Here is a 17,603-nt window from a genome sequence, read left to right as displayed (position 1 = left end):
ACTTCCTTTCTTTGAAATATCATTAATTTGCTTTTGCAATATCCTTGTTTCCCGTCAATCAACCTGACCATCCAATTTCTTCACTCATCCCTCACTCCCATCTGCTCAAGTCTTTCACTTTTGAACACTCCCAAACTACGTGACCTATACAACCAACCTCTCAGAAACTATCACATTCCAATTAACACCTCCTTTGCTATAAAACGTACCTACACTTTATCCAGTCTAAGAATGCTAACCTTTAAAATATCTCTCTCAATTACAGAAAGATATCCATGTGGCAATGCATGATTGTCATGAAGTTTTATGTATTTAGAGTATTTACAGATTGGAGGTACAGATTCTAATATAAGAGACTTTCAGAACAATCCTTAAAAATGTATTGTAGTCACCTTCTCCTCCTCTTTTACAGATGAAAAAACTGATGCCCAGAAAAATAACAGAAGTTTGGAAACTCTTGAAAGTAACAGAGCAGGATTCAACTATAGATCTATTTGACCCTGAAGCCCGTTATTTCTATTGTGCCAAACTAAACACCAAAAGTAATTACCAGCTCATGTAATCATCCATGGCACTGCTACTGGGTGTTTTACAAATAGATTTTGGATCAATCCACTTAGGTGCTGATATTGGTGGTGACTGCCTTGAAACTGAAAAGGCAGGTTGCTCAAAAGTGGTTTGTTTCTGCTAAACCAAAATAAAAAAAAAAAAATCAGAGTTTTTAGTCACCTATTCAATCGTTTTACAAACATTGTAACTTCTAAAAGAAAAAATAAAAATATGAAATACACAAGGATGTTAAAATAAGTAAAACATATGTATTCCAGACTTCCAATAAAATTTTAGTATAGCTCTCTTACTCTAAATTCCAAAGCCTATTATATTTTCCTCAAAGGGATTACAAGTGGTGGGAAGGCACACAGTATTGTTTAACAAAATAGTATCTAATACCCTCTGCCATCACGGCTACTGTAACCATTATTGAATTTTTATACTTCTGAAAACTAGTCTTTCTTTAATCAATAAAACTAGTCTTCTTTAATCTGTACTTCTGAAAACTAGTCTTTCTTTAATAAATAAAACCACAGTATATGGGAATGGGTAGTTGAGGTGAAATTAAAGAAATGGTCAAGAGAGAGGAAGGAGTTATGAATTTGAAGTAGATGGAAGTGATTCAGAGGCTAATTATCTTCAAGGAATGATGGGGAGTGACTAGGATGTTCAGAAATGATAGCAATGAGCAAGGAACAGGATGGTATATCCAGAAAGCAGAAGCTTCACAAAGTCAGTGCTTTGCAGAAGAAATGGTTTGGACATAGCTATGGGGAGTTTCTAGCTATCAAGTGAGATGTGAGACAACTATCAAGTGAGATATTATTGTCTATTTGAGAGGGCTTGTTGGAGAAGCAGAGATCTCAGGAAATCACCTAGTTTCTTTTCCTTCTTTTCCTAAGCGTGCTCTTCAGTGGTTTTTAATTATGTTCACAAGAGTACACAATCATCAGCACTGTTTAATTACAGAACATTTTCATCATCCTAAGAAATTCTGTATTCATTAGTGGTCACCCTCCATCTCTGGCAACTTCTAATCTACTTTCTACCTCTATGGATTTGCCTATTCTGGACATTTCTTATAAACGGGATCACTCAATATGTGGCCTTATGTGATAGAGTTTAGTTCACTTAGCATGTTTTTGAAGTTCATCAATGTTGTAGCAATTATTAGTACTTCATTATTTTTCATTGTTGAATAATAAAATGAAATAATAAATTTAGAGTATATCACATTTTGTTTATACACTCCCAGTCAATGGATATTCAGGGTTATTTCCACTTTGGGCAATTATGAATAATTCTGCTATGAATATTCATGTACAAGTTTTTGTGTGGATATAGATTTTCAGTTTTCTTGAGTATATACTTAGAAGTTGAATTATTAGATCATATGGCAATTCTATGTTTAGCCTTTTGAGAAACTGCCATACCATTTTCCAAGTCATTGCACCATTTTACATTCTCACCAGTAGTGTTTGACGTTTCTAATTTACCCACTTCCTCACCAACATGTGTTGTTTCTTTTTAATTATAGCCATTTTAGTGGGTATGAAGTGGTAACTCATTGTGGTTTTGATTTACATTTCCCTAATGACAAATAAAAGGTTTGAGTCCTTTTACCATGCTATTGACTTCGAAGTTTCAAAAAGAAAGAAAGAAAAGGTGTTGCTTCATATGATCCATGATTTAAACTGTCAGGATTTTTCCCATCTAACATTATTTACTTCATTACTTAGATCCTTAAGAAAATAAGATAAAGTCTCTTCAGTAAATGGTATTAGGAAAACTGGACAGCAACAAGCAAAAGAATGATACAACCACTTTCTTGCACCATATACAAAAATTTACTCAAAATGGATTGAACACTTAAATGTAAGACCTGAAACCATAAAATTTCCAGAAGAAAATACAGGCAGTAATCTCCCTGATGTTGGTCTTGGCATGGATTTTTTTGGGATCTGACACCAAAAGCAAGGGCAAAAAAAGCAAAAATAAGTAAGTGGGACTCTATCGAACTAAAAAGCTTCTGCACCGCAAAGGAAATCATTAACAAAATGAAAGGCAACCCTCTGAATGGGAGAACATATATGCAAATCATATACCTGATAAGGAGTTAATATCCAAGATATTTAATGAACCCCTATAACTCAATGGCAAAAAAAGCAAACAATCCAATTAAAAAATGGGCAAAAGATGTAAACAGACCTATTCTTCCAAAGACATATATAGATGTCCATTGGTACATAAAAAGATGTTCAACACCGCTAATCCTCAGGAAAATACAAGTCAGAACCACCTCACACCTGTTAGAATGACTGCTATCAAAAAGACAAGAATAATGAGTGTTGGCAAGGATATGGAGAAAAGAGAATTCTTGTGCACTATTGGTAGGAATGTAAATCAGTGCAGCCACTATGGAAAACAGTATAGAGAGGTGCCTGAAAAAATTAAAAATAGAATTATCATATGATCTAGCAGTTTCACTTCTACGTATTTATTCAAAGAAAATGAGAACATGAAAAAAAGAAAATGAGAACACTAACTCGAAAAGAAAAATGCATCCCTATGTTCACTGCAGCATTATTTACTATAGCCATGATATGGGAACAACCTAAGTGTCTATTTGTTGGATAAATGGATAAAGAAAACATCTCTCTCTCTCTCTCTCTCTCTGTCACACACACACACACACAGTGGAATATTACTAGCCATAAAAGAGAATGAAATCTTGCCATCTGTGACATTGATGGACATTGATGGCACCACGTTAAGTGAAATAAGCCAGAAAGAGATAGACAAACACTGCAGCATAACATTTATATGTGAAATCTGAAACAAACAAACAAACAAAAAAACAACCTCATAGATATGGAGAGCAAAGTAATGGTTGCCAGAGGTGGGGGTCAAAAGATACAACGGTATTTCCAGCTACAAAATAAACAAGTTATGAAGATGTAATGCATAGGTAGCATGGTGACTGTAGTTATTAATACTATACGCATACTTGAAAATTGCTAGGAGAGTAAATCTTGTAAGTTCTCACAAGAAAAAAAAATTATGTAGCTGTATGGCTACAGATATTAATTGAACTTGTGGTGATCACTTTGTAATACAAATATTCAATCATTAGGCTGTATACCGGAAACAAATGTTGTATGTCAATTATACCTCTATGAAAGAAAACACAAAAATTCTTATTTTTCTTAAAAGTAGATCTATAGTCACATGTGATAGATTTATTGTTATTTTTAATAAGTTAATAAATATTTTTAAAATGTTTCAGTTCTATTTTCTAACATAGTAAATATAGATAAATATAACCTACATAAATAAAAGCTCTTTAGGGGCCTTGGTAATCAAGAGTATAAGGAGGAGCCCAAGACCACTGAGTTAGAATACAACTGAAAAGAAATAGTGAGGAAAGTATAGCTATGGGCTATATATAGGTATGGCTCTCTAGTAGCCTACCGGATCATTCCTTCTAAAATGACCTTTGGCTATTGGGAATGATCATTCAACTTGTTTTAATTCATATACATTGTCTAGTCTATATTTTCCTATTTTATCTATGGGGATGACAATAGAAAATTGCCAAATGCTTTGGTACAACACTGCAGTTCAGAAATCGGCATATTGTGTCCTGTAAAGAGCAAGAAAGTAAACATTTGAGGCTTTTCAAGCCAGATGGCTTCTGTTGCAACTACTCGACTCTGCTTTTACAGTTCAAAAGCAGCCATACACAGTAGTGAATGGGCATGGTTGTGCTCCAATAAAACGTTTTTTACAGACAGGCTGGGAGCTAGAGTTGACCCACAGGCTATAGTTTGCTGATTCCTTGCACCAGTTTACCAGAAATCTAGCAACGCCACTAAAAAAATAAAAAAGACTTCAGCTTGACATACACTTTTACTGAATCCGTGACTATTAATGATCATTGTTCAGTGAATAAAAAAAAAATCCTTTAAGTAAACTATTCCACTAACTATGGTACATAAGGATTTAATAAGGGAAGAAAACATTTAACATGATCATCCACATTACAAACAATGGCAATGCTACACTTGAGAGGAAAAGAAAGCTACCTCTGTATCAGCTTTTCGGGATATCTCTGGAATCTGCCACTGATTTGAAGATGCAGCAGGATTCTGGTTTACACATTCTGGCTTTCTCACAAACTGCCACTGTTTCTGGTTACTCTCTGGAACCTTTGGTTCTTGATGTTCCTTAGTTTCTGAAATTGCATTTGTGGCTATTATCAATAAAAGGAAAGAATTTTTAATAATAACACGATTAAATCTGAACTACAGAACATGTTACAAACTGTTTTAGCACTTTGCTCATAAAAACAAAGAAACTAAAAACATTAAGCCAGCTGCTAACAATTTGCCTTTAGCAAATCAATTTTATTAAGATGCCACATAGCCGTCTTCCTAAGTTGTTACCTAGAGCTTTATCAGAAACCTTTCTGAATTTAAATACTTCTGGTCTTCACCAGAAAACACCAAATAAATAAGTAAAAATTTAAAAACACATCATAAGGTCTTACTAATAAAGAAAAGCTAATCCACTACTTTTCATAGACCTCCAGTTTGTTTTGTTTTTTTGTTTAAAGATTTTATTTATTTGACAGAGAGAGAGACAGCCAGCGAGAGCGGGAACACAGGCAGGGGGAGTGGGAGAGGAAGAAGCAGGCTCCCAGCCGAGGAGCCTAATGTGGGGTTTGATCCCAGGACCCCGGGATCACGCCCTGAGCGGAAGGCAGACGCTTAACGACTGAGCCACCCAGGCGCCCCTAGACTTCTAGTTTTTTAACAAAATTTTACCTTTAACTAGCCCGGTATCTTATTTTCTTAATGGTCTCCAAACAAAAGAGCCTCAACAATATATTTACTATTCTATGATTATCAATATTCATTCCTACCATGATAATAAATGCAAAAATCCTAAACAAATACTTGCAACAGATATACAAAAGGGATAATGAATTATGACCAAGTTATGTTTATTCCTAAACGTAAAGTTTGCTTAACACTTAAAATCAATTTAATTTGCCATAACAAAACTGAGAAGAAAAATATATGATCAACTCAAATGCAGAAAAAGCAATTGATAAAATTCAACACTCAGTTACAAAAAACTAATGATAATCTAAGTATAAAGCAAAATTCACTGTTTTGATATTTGATAAAGAGTAGCCATAAAAATCTACAGCATTTATCATACAAGGGTAAAATAGTGAAAGCTTCCTTCTAAAATAAGGAATGAGGTAAGATCTCCACCTATCATCCTTTCTATTCATCATTATGGTGTTAAGTGCAATACAACAACAACAACAAAAAAGGTTAAAAGAATTAGAAGGAAAAAAATGTTAAAATATTTTCAAACAGCATGAAAGAATCCATAGAAAAAATATTAGAATTATTCTGTAAATTTTGCAAACATCACTATATCTAAGATCAGTAACTAAAACAAGGTATATTTTTAGATACCAGCAACAATGAAGTAGAGGATAAAAAAATTTTTAAAGATCCTACTCATCATCACAGCATCAAAAAAAATCAGATATCTAGTAATAATTCTAGAAAAAGACAAGAAAAATCTCTACACAGAAAATGATTCTTGATAACATTTTAAAGACTCTTTAAATGAATGAAGGTATATGCCAGGTTAGTGGATGAGAAAACTTATCTATTAAGATGTCAACCTGTCCTGTTAGGATCTTAGTCAAATACCATTTTTTTACAAAATGGCATGTGATAGATTCTAACATTCACACAGAAGTCCAAAAGACGTAAATAGCTGATAGAGCCGTGAAGATGAATGAAGTTGGAAGATTTTACAATGACAGATATACTTATTGCCGTAATTAAGGTAACACTGGCACAAAGATAGATAAAAAGAACTATGAAACAGAGAAGAATCCAAAACCAGACATCACACACAGGATCACCTAATTTATAATTCTCTGAGGGAAAAGGGTCTTTTCAGTAAATGATGCTGGATCGATTGGATATCCACATGGGGAAAAAAAAACAACAAAATCTTGATGGTTCATCTTACATATACACAAATATTAAGTTCAGGTAAAATATAAAATGAAATGTGAAAGGCAAAATGATAAATCATCTAAAATATATGGAAATATCATTATGATCTTAGAGTAGGAACAGATTCGTTTAAAGACAGGAAACACCACATAGGAAAAGACTGATAAATTAAAATGCACGATATTTAAGAATTTTTCCTAAAAAGTCTTCACTACATAATGGGAGAAGTTACTTGTAACACATCTATCTAACAAAGGATATGTATCTAGATGATATAAATATCTCCTAGGAATCGGTGAGAAAAAGAAAGAATACCCCAATAGGAAAATTGGCAAGAGACGCAAATAAGAACTTCACAAGAGGATATCCAAATGGCCAATAAACATAGAAAAAGATGTTCAACATCGTAAGCCATCAGAGAAGTAGAAATTAAAACCACAATGAGCTATCACTTAGCAGCATCCAAATGTCTAAAATAAAAAAACAATTGGGACTAATATGGAACAAGAACAAAATACCTGCTGGTCAAAGGTACAACCATTCTAGAAAACTGTTTGGCACTATCTGCCACAGGTGAACATATGCACATCCTGTGATCTTACAACCCCACTCTTTGAATATACTCATAAGAAATGTGTATGAATGAAATGCTATTTCACTCTTTTGCAACTACAAGTTTTACTATATAATAAAATATTACTGGCATTGCATAGGTAGGTAATCAATAAGCTTTTATTGAATAACATAAAATTAGTTGTCAGATTAGTACTATTAACAAGCATATTTGGTAAAAAATGATTTTTCAATACCAGTTTATAATAGATCCCATGAAAATTTCCTCCAAATACTAGAACTAGGAATCTATTCTGAGTCAAAATAATGGCAAAAGAGACTATTCTAGGGCAATTAACAGTCCCAGTTTATTGGGGTCTGGGGGTTAATCTGATTTATGGAACTTCCAGGGCTAACACCAGGAAAGTCTCAGTTTGGAAACCAAAGAGTCACAGCAAGCCTAGTTTATCCCAGTTTTCCTCCTCAGTCCAATCAAAGAAAAAAAATACAGTCAATCTGTCAACCTTTGTTTAGACAAGAATCATCCAATTTGTGATCTTGTTCAAAAATCTTTTTTGGTACTCTGATGTCTACAAAAAAAATTTTAAGCCTGGTGTTTAGTCTATCTTGTCCTATCTCCCACTTCTATATGACCTGTTACAGTTTTTCACGTAACTAGACTGTCTTTGGTTCCTAAAATGTTTTATTCTTTTGCTTTTGCTATTCCCTCCATCCAAAACACTCTATCACTGCTATTTCTTCCTATTTAAACCCAAACAGTTCTTCACATTTCTTTTCCTCCACAAAACATTTTATTTATCCTAAACCAATTAGTTCTTCAGGTTTCTCCCTCCCCTGAATTCTCATAGCATTTTATTTATGTGGTTCTCATAACACTCTCTAAACTCCACACAGCATTATATTCATCAGTTTCTCACCATTCTGGATGGCAATCTTCTTGGATCTCTGTCTCATTCATTTATATGCCCTTAGAACATTTATCATAGTACTCATATCGTGGGAAATCAAATGTTTGATAAAAGAGAAAAGAGAGAACTATCCTTTAGATATAGCTTCTGTGTTTTTCCCAGAAAGTATTTGTCAAGCCAACTGAGAAACCTAACTCAGTCCCATTGTACTTTCCCTCCACTCTTCTTTTTATGCACCTTTTAGGCAAATAAACTTCCTTTGCTACAGAATTCAGTACTTTTTCATATGTTCTATATAATTCAACTGGCATACAAGATTAAAGGGATATAGATACAGTCTTTCATTACAATTCTTAGATGGCTGGTCAAATTTCAATAGCAACAAAGTGGTGTTCTTTTTTTTTAAAGATTTTATTTATTTATTTATTTGTCTGGGAGAGAACAAGAGGAAGGGGGAGAGAGAGCACACAAGCAGGGGGAGGGAGAAGCAGGCTCCCTGCTGAGCAAGGAGCCCAATGTGGGACTTGATCCCAGGACCCTGGGATCATGACCTGAGCTGAAAGCAGACGCTTAACCGAAGAGCCACCCAGGTGTCCCTAAAGTGGTGTTAATTAAGGAAGCTTATTTTCTTTTGCTTACCTTCTAATTTTGTTAGAAGACTTGATTCAGTTTTATTCTTCAGGGTTACTGAATCAGTAATAAGTTCAGAACTCTTCTCATCTGAGATCAGAGGTTCCTTGGAATGGATATTTTGAATAGACTACATGAATAAGATAACAAAAAATAAAGTCTCATAAACAACAACAGCACTAATTTGTCGTAGTGTTCAAAATACTGAAGTCTCACCTCTGTGAAAAGATTGCTAACTACATTATCTACTATAATCAGATGTAGACTCACAAACTCTGAGAAGATTAATTTCTTGAATTACTGACTAGGGCATCGGGAATGGCCATAACCATATATTTGGGCAATGTGCTTTCAATGTATATAATCAACTGCTAAAATATATTCACTTAAAAAGAGAGATTGAAATTTCGAATCCAACATAAAACATGCCTATTTTGTTACTATGATTATGTTTTATCCCAAAAATAATGTTAGTGAAAATTAAGATTTGTGTAAGTCTAAAACAGTAGTTATTCTAAATCCAAAAACTAAGCTTCTGACACAATAATGCTCTATTCTCTAAGATAGCTGTGGTTAGTTAAAATAATAAGCATAGACCACGAAAGAGAGGAATCACAAAAAATACAAATTGAAAAGACCCACATTGTGAGGTCAGTGGTTGAACTCGAGTCCAGTAAGAATAGTATAACCCTTAAAAATCAGTGCACTAGAGACTAAAATTGTATCTTTGAATTTACAAAGATACATCACAATTTACTCTCATTGTTAAGATGCCTTGTCAGATCATATGATTAAACACACCAAGAAACAAAAGTTGGGGGGAATGGCTCCCCCAGGTATTCCCAAACCCAGGCCAACTAATCTGCTTAAACATATGCATAATAATTGTTACTTCAAAGGTATTTTAGGAGATCATTAATCATTTTGCTATCACCTCAGTTTTGGAGGAACAGTTCAGGACTTCTGTACCACTTCCCATTAGTAGTCCTTTATCTCTTGGGGCTGCAGGAACACTGTTGGACCCCTTCCCCAGAAAAAAAACTCCATGGATCCTGGATCAGGAAACTTTGCTCCATGTAAAGATAAAAAAATTAAAATACCTTAAAGTTTCTCAATTCACTGGAATCATTTCCACTTGATTTAGATCCAGGCACAATCATATCTCGGAGTTCTGATCCAGAGGTCTGTCTATTACTCACAAAACAAAATAGTTTTAATGCTTAATGTGAAATTAATCTTTTCGGTGTGTTATTTTTTTCCATTTAAAGTTGACTTTTTAACAATACGTACCTTCTTAATTGAAAATATCTCTTGAAAAAAATTTTTTTAAAAAACAGCATGATTATAGGACAAATATAACTAAATTAGGTGCCAGGCGATAACAAAAGGGATAGAGGTAAGTAGTTCTTCATTATGTATTAAGTAACAGTTATAGCTAAGTATGGCTGTGGTAAAGGAGAATGGGACAGCAGTATGTAGGTGAAACTACACTTCAGACTGCAAATAGCTTAAGGACTAGAGTATAAGCCTTCCCACAGGCCTCCAGTGCCTAGCATATAGTCTGACATAACAAGCACCAAGAAAATGGCTGGTTTGTTTTTGGTCTTATTTTTTTATAGTGAGAGAAAGTCTCCTTTATTCTTCAGCTAGGTATTTGAAATGGAGACGACAAAAGTCATCTCATAAGATTCTGGACATCCAAAATGCTCTCTTAACATCTATCTTTAGTCAAGCCCTAAAGCATGACAGGATTTTAATTAAAGAGGATGCCAACTAAAAACAAGCAGTCGCACTTCTGAAGTTTATTTGCAAAATGATTCTCTGGAATCGAAGGAGCCTTCTCTAATAGAAATAAGAAATCAACAATGATTAGAGTTAAGAACAGACCAGAAAATTTCCTCAGCTAAGCTGGGTTAAGAGATTCCCACTTCCTTTAAGGGGATAAACGCTCAACGTGAAGGAAGGAGAACACACTGCACGTGATGAACAATATTTCATCTCTACCCGCCCTTCTGCACCTCCTGATACCCTGGGCTCTGAAGCAAATGAGTGAATTTATCATCTTTCCCACTCATAGTGGCTCTTTTCCTTGAACTAGCTAGCAAAGAATTTGTTCCCGCCCCTCCTATGAAGACTTTGATACACATGAGGAAGAGATTCTTTTTTTTTATTTTTAAAGATTTTATTTATTTATTCGACAGAGATAGAGACAGCCAACGAGAGAGGGAACACAAGCAGGGGGAGTGGGAGAGGAAGAAGCAGGCTCATAGCGGAAGAGCCTGATGTGGGGCTCGATCCCATAACGCCGGGATCACGCCCTGAGCCGAAGCAGATGCTTAACCGCTGTGCCACCCAGGCGCCCCTGAGGAAGAGATTCTTACCAGACAGGCTATCCATAAGCAAGAAATGTCCAAACATTAGGAGTTTTTACTGCAAGAACATCTGCATAAACTTTTAAGCTTAATGTTGACCTAATATTTTTTCTTCTGTGTTTCCTAATTTGTTAATCATTCCTTTAATTTTTTTTCAAAGATTTTATTTTTAAGTAATCTCTACACCCAATATAGGGCTCATACTCACAACCCTAAGATCAAGAGTCATATGCTCCACCGACGGAGCCAGCCAGGCACCCCTATTCCTATAATTTTTAATGAGTGAAGAGCAAAATAAAGTCATTCCCTTGTCCCTAATATCATTTAAAGACCCGGTAACCTTTAATACTAAATAAAAATTTAATCATAATTACTATTAGGCAATAAAAGACTTTGCGACCATTCTGTCATCAATTGAAAACAAATTAAAAAATAAACATTCAAACATACCTTTTTGTAAAACTTGGTACAACTGAACCATCTGTCTTCCCATAGTCCGGGCTACTTAGAAGGTTAACTGGGACTCTTCCAAATGGGCATGACTAAAAATGTTTTGAAAGATTAAGTAACCAAATAGGAAATAAACATATACCTCATTGCTATCACTTTAATCAAGGTAGATTAAAAATAATTTACCCGTTTAGCTTTGTTTGTTTGTTTCAAGGGATTTCGATGACCTATCTCCGAATCTTGAGGGGGCATGTTCTCACTATACAGAAAGAAAATACCCCATTTTTTAAAAGAATAATACTAACATAGTTTTTCTGTTAATTGCTAATGTTATTACTGTAACATTAAAATACTTATGCAGATGTATAAATAACATAAATATAGAATGAACATTTAAAAAGTAGATTCCGTTTCCTTACCCGTACAAAAACCTGGCTTTTGTAGTCTGTCCTCTGGAATCACAACTGATGTTCCTATTTTGTAAATGTCCAAGTGAACTGGGGAATGATTCTTGAGACGTCAAAACTGTAGATGTTGTAAAAATTTTTTAATTGTAATTAAATTCATAAAGATACAAGGAACACACGAAAAAAGTAATCTCACAAATAAGAATATTTAAAAAGATCATTCATGGTAAACATTTGTCCCCAAGTAAGATATGCAGACATGAAGATGTTATGAAGATAATTCTCTAACTATATTTTGCAACTGATTCATAATAACATGCCTGTTTTGCCAGAATAAAGGCACATTCCCTATTTCTAAAAATAAAGCCATTCTCTTGCTTATTAGATTGAATTGTTTTTAAGGTGTTACTAATGATTTTGATTAGGGGAAAAACAATTCCAAAAGGGTTAATAAAGATTTTGTTATTTGTAAGAGTCCTACCTCCTTTACATCTAAAATTTAATCTTAGATTTTGATCATTCTATAAAGATGGTATTTTTCTTTAAAATATTATCCTGGGGACACCTGGGTGGCTCAGTTGGTGAAGCATCTGCCTTCAGCTGAGGTCATGATCCTGGGGTTCTGGGATGGAGCCCTGCATTAGGCTCCTTGCTCCCCGGGGAGTCTGCTTCTCCCTCTTCCTCTGGTCCCACCCTCCAACCCCACTTGTGCATGCGCTTTCTCTCAAATAAGTAAAAAATCTTTAGAAATAAATAAATAAAATACTATCCTGTATTCTTTTTTGCAGACAATCTACAACAGAAAAGTAGTAGCACACATTAATACATTTACCTAAACTCTTCTTTTCCTCTTCTGAAAGCAGCTGCTTCTTTTGAAGGTTTAAATTCCGAATGGCAATTTCCAGCATTTCCAGTGGCACTGCTCCACATTCTACAGCTTTATGAAGAAGTTGTTTACTTTTTTTGAAATTACCTAACAAAGTAAAAAATAATTGTTATTTTAATGCAGCAATCTTCATTCCCCAGATACTTATTCACCAGGATCTAGGGAAAAATTTAAAAGGCTTAGGCAAAAATATTTATTCCAAGATTCATGTACCTTATTTCATAAGCAAATAAAAGCAATTTCTCTTTTGGTAATAATTCCTGTCAAATAGTTTACTTATGTAATATGTAATTAACATAATTATGCATTAGCTTTATCACCATTGTCCATTTTCAAAGGTAAATGAAATATAACAAAGCAGTATAAAGTGGGGGCAGCAAAAACCAAATAGAACAGAAACTTAAGGAACTTAGTAAAAGGGAAAATTAAGCCCTAGATGTTACTATAGTCCCAAGAACACCAAACTATTACAATGCAGTATAACAAATATCATTCATGATAACATTTAATTAAGGTCGACATCTTTTGCTAAAGGGAATCCTCTATCAAAAGGATTCATATAGTAATAACGAAGATTAGTCTTTAGCTACCAGACTTAGCTATACCATCCCAAAAATGCAAAGTAATTTAGACTACTATAATTATCTGACTACAAATAAATCACCAAATTTCAGTTGAAACTTAATATATTTTGTCCAGAATTTGATTTACAAATATCAAATGTATATACCATGGATCATATGGAATGTGTAATCAGCACCTATGGCAGCGACTCAGCTATGCTACGCACTTGGCACTTCAGATTTAAAAATGATTAAGAGATGACCCCTAGTTTCTGACAACTTACAAATTTTAAGAATATAAATATATCTGATAGTGGCTAAGTATACATTTATTCAGAGTAGTGGCATTTCAGGATTTGAACATTTTAGAGCAGAAGAAGAAAGGCAGGCTTAGACAACAACTAGTAATTAGGGAGCTTAATAAGGTCACAGACCCCTTGGAGAGTCTGACAAAAACTATGGAATGTCCTCCAATGTTACAAAAATATACAAACACACCAAACTACACATAGGATTTCTAAGATGTGCATATTTCCTGAGAGCCTATTCATAACCTTGTTCAAAATAATCACAATTTTGACCGTGAGGCCACTACTACATTGGAGTGATAAAGCTTATTTCTTTTTTACAGATACTAAAATTTGAGATTTTCAATATTTATATGTTCTAAAGATATAAAATTTATAGTTGCTATTGATAGGCCATAACACTTCAACAAATGTTTTAAGTAAAGTGGAGAGAAAGGGTATTAAAGGCCTGGCCAAATTTACTCTAATAAGCAAGGAGTAATCAATTTTCCTAGGCAGAAAAGGAATGATATTTTTTTAAAGTCACCTGAAAGTCACAGGATGTGTTAGAGATGATTCAGATAATTAGGACTCAGAAATATTATAAGTAAGTAAAAGTTCAGGGTTTTCAAACCATTTCCTGGATTTTTACAATGCTTTTTTCCAACCTCAATCCTGGGAAATACACTCCAGCGACTGAGTGCTGCTTTGGGCACCACGATGGGGATTCTGGCTGAGTCAAACCAATACTGATGGGTGCATCACTTGTAGTAAATGGGATCAGGGTTGGAACAGAGGGAAAATTAGAAATGTGAGGCGAGAGGGCAGACTGACATGGATCCAAAAGCCCCAGAAAATGAGAAAAAGACTAAAGAATGGGTAGGCTAAAACGTCTGAGGAAGAGATTGCCACAGTTCTATCCAAAAAGCCCAGACTATGCAAGAATCAAATGAACAAGAAATAAAAGCTTCTACAGCAGTTTGCTTTTCTTTTTAATTAAAAAGGGGAACTATCAATTAATGCTACAATTATATTTTGATATATATTTCAGTATTATGAAACCAAAGCATAAGGAAAGTTTATCTAAGTGCTAACTTAAGTATCTAGTATCCTTCTATCACACGAGTATTCAGTGAAAAAGCCACCTTCCTTTAGACATTTCCTGAATCTAATTAATAGCACAAATATGATGTTCATGCTTATTTCGCTGGATTATGCTCTACCAGTAGAAAAGCTAGTATAACAAATATTCTCTGCATTTACACTTTGTGGCATTCTTCCCCCGTATTCTCATCTGATCAACTTCCATGCCCTTTGCCTCAAATTTCTACATCGTTTGGGTGATTTAACATTACAATGTGAATTACAGCAGGAAGTTATCTATTACTTAAAATTTGGACTTGACATTTTCAAATTACCTTGTGATAGTTCAAACTGTGCAAAAGATATATGAGCAAAAGCAAATTTCTTGCAGTTTGCTCTGGCCATCTGAAAGTAGTCACGGGCATCATCTGGCTCCTGAATACTGTAATAAAGATTTTAGAGTCAAATTTTAAGAAAAAAGACAAAGCTTCTTAAGTCTGCTAACTCCTTATTCAATTTCCCAAGGGACATGGGATATTGTTTTTTTCTGTGTGTAAAATTAAATACTATTAAGTTAGTTTTTAAAATCTTTTCAGGCAGAGTCCAAAATAAGTAACTTTTGTGGAAATATGTACATAGTAAACAGAGTTTACAATACTCACGTGTTAATTATAACCAAAAGGATTTGGTTAAAAAATATTAATTTTCTGACAATTAATCCTGACATGTTTCTTTTTATAATGTAGTTACATGCTATGTAATGTACTTAGTTAAAAGTAGTTAAAAAGTGAATACTTACGCTTTTAATTCAGCAAATCTCACTTGAATTTGAGCAAAACTCTCATTTTGGCCATATTTATCTGGAGGAAGGGCTTCAATTGCTTGACTGTAACGACCAATCAATTTATTTAAAAGAGCATCATTTAGGGGAACACTGTTTTTCTCTAGTTTGAGCAACAAATTCAACCAGTCCTCTGGGTTGTTTGCCATCATCATAATTTGGTTAACAGTTCCCGAGTTATCTGAATAAGAGAAACAAAATATACCACAACAAATGCCAAATTGAACTTTCCCTTCAAATTAGTTAATAATTTATATTCTCAGTATAAATGTACATAAGCTCCTTAAAACACTTTAAAACTTTAACAATTCACATAAATAAAAGCAACTTATTTACTGCATATATGTCTTTATAAGAGTTTATTTTGCTCCTAAAATTATATATTTTGAAGGAAAGAAAAACTTTGGAGATAAGTTTTATAAGTAGCTTTTAAAAAGACCATATGTAGGAGTTGGGAAGATGGTGGAGGAGTAGGGGACCCCTTTTTCAGCTGGTCCCGAGTCGAGTTGGATAGGTACCAGACCAGCCTGAACATCCACGGAATCAGCCTGAGACGCAGGAAGATACATCTGGATCTCTACAAATAAACATCTCCAGCGCTGAGTATTGAGGTACGAAGCGGGGAGCCGTGAAACCGTACACAGATATCGGAACATAAACGGAAGGGGGAGGGAGCCCCCGCGTTCGGGCGCCGGGAAACGGAAGCCACCTGCACCGAAGAGCGGGCGGATTGGCGGAGGGCACCCGCGAGAAAACAGACTGTGACCGTGAGCAGGGAGCGCATGACACCAGACTTCTCACGGAAGGCCGGTGCGCTAACTGGAACCAGACTGAGACCGGGAGCTCCGGAGCACGCGGGGGAGGCTGGCGGTGTTAGAAACACAAAGGACAGAGAAGCGCTGGCCTTGAAAGTGAGGGCTGGGACGCCGGGTATGGAGCACACATCCCGGGATGCTGCAGGGTTGAGCAGCACCAACAGTAACAGAGTTAAAGTGGCCAGATCATCAGTGGAGAGCGGTCCACGATCCCCTCTGTTCTGTGACAGAGGCTAAGATTCGGCCACTGCTGCTCTCTCAGAAAAGGCACAGCAAACCGCCAGGGAGAGCCGCCAGAGAACAAAAGCCTGGAAACACCGGCACACAGGGTGCCCATCCCCATTCCCCCTCACAGGAGACACGAGACCCTACCCAAACAGGGTTGCCTGAGTATCGGCGCGGCAGGCCCCTCCCCCAGAAAGCAGGCTGAAAAATCAAGAAGCCCACATCCCTAAGATCCCTATAAAACAAGTGCACACTGCCTGGGTCCTGGTCAATAATTTGGGCTCTGGGCAACACCGCAACCTCTCCTCATCAGAATGAGGAGGAGAAACCCTTCAGCAAAGAAAGGAGACAGACTGTGGCCTCTGCTACAGAAATGATGGATATGGATACAACCAAATTCTCTGAAATGGAGTTCAGAGTAATATGGTCAAGATGATGCGTAGACTTGAAAAAGTATTAATGAAAGTGTTAATGAGAATATAGAATCTCTAAGGGCGGAAATGAGAGCGAATCTGGCAGATATTAAAAATTCTATGAGCCAAATGCAGTCAAAACTAGAGGCTCTATTGCACTACTGGGTGTTTACCCCAAAGATACAGACGTAGTAAAGAGAAGGGCCATATGCACCCCAATGTTCATAGGCTGCATTGTCCACAATAGCCAAATCATGGAAGGAGCCGAGATGCCCTTCAACAGATGACTGGATTAAGAAGCTGTGGTCCATATATACAATGGAATATTACTCAGCTATCAGAAAGAACGAATTCTCAACATTTGCTGCAACATGGACGGCACTGGAGGAGATAATGCTAAGTGAAATAAGTCAAGCAGAGAAAGACAATTATCATATGATTTCTCTCATCTATGGAACATAAGAACTAGGAGGATCGGTAGGGGAAGAAAGGGATAAAGAAAAGGGGGGTAATCAGAAGGGGGAATGAAACATGAGAGACTATGGACT

The 17,603-nt window shown here is 35.5% G+C and overlaps 1 protein-coding gene across 12 annotated transcripts in view; it reads right to left on the bottom strand.

Annotated features, from left to right (window-relative positions):
• Positions 1-17,603, bottom strand: part of TTK (TTK protein kinase) — a 48,103-nt gene that overhangs the window by 20,463 nt on the left and 10,037 nt on the right. For 3 of the 12 annotated variants that reach the window (XM_034648091.1, XM_034648090.1, XM_034648092.1), the window contains exons 3-12: positions 15,561-15,783; positions 15,097-15,203; positions 12,775-12,915; positions 11,955-12,060; positions 11,722-11,794; positions 11,536-11,627; positions 9,814-9,907; positions 8,723-8,843; positions 4,638-4,804; positions 551-687 (exon numbers count right to left, since the gene is read on the bottom strand). In XM_034648091.1, coding sequence (XP_034503982.1) covers positions 551-687; positions 4,638-4,804; positions 8,723-8,843; positions 9,814-9,907; positions 11,536-11,627; positions 11,722-11,794; positions 11,955-12,060; positions 12,775-12,915; positions 15,097-15,203; positions 15,561-15,783 — 1,261 coding nt within the window. The remainder of the gene's footprint in view (positions 1-550; positions 688-4,637; positions 4,805-8,722; positions 8,844-9,813; positions 9,908-11,535; positions 11,628-11,721; positions 11,795-11,954; positions 12,061-12,774; positions 12,916-15,096; positions 15,204-15,560; positions 15,784-17,603) is intronic. The other 9 variants (XM_034648095.1, XM_034648096.1, XM_034648093.1 and 6 more) reach the window with 8 other exon arrangements.

The sequence above is a fragment of the Ailuropoda melanoleuca genome, chromosome 19, assembly GCF_002007445.2.
Source record: "Ailuropoda melanoleuca isolate Jingjing chromosome 19, ASM200744v2, whole genome shotgun sequence".
In the NCBI taxonomy this organism is placed as follows: Eukaryota; Metazoa; Chordata; class Mammalia; order Carnivora; family Ursidae; genus Ailuropoda; species Ailuropoda melanoleuca.
This window is presented reverse-complemented; position numbering and strand designations above follow the sequence as displayed.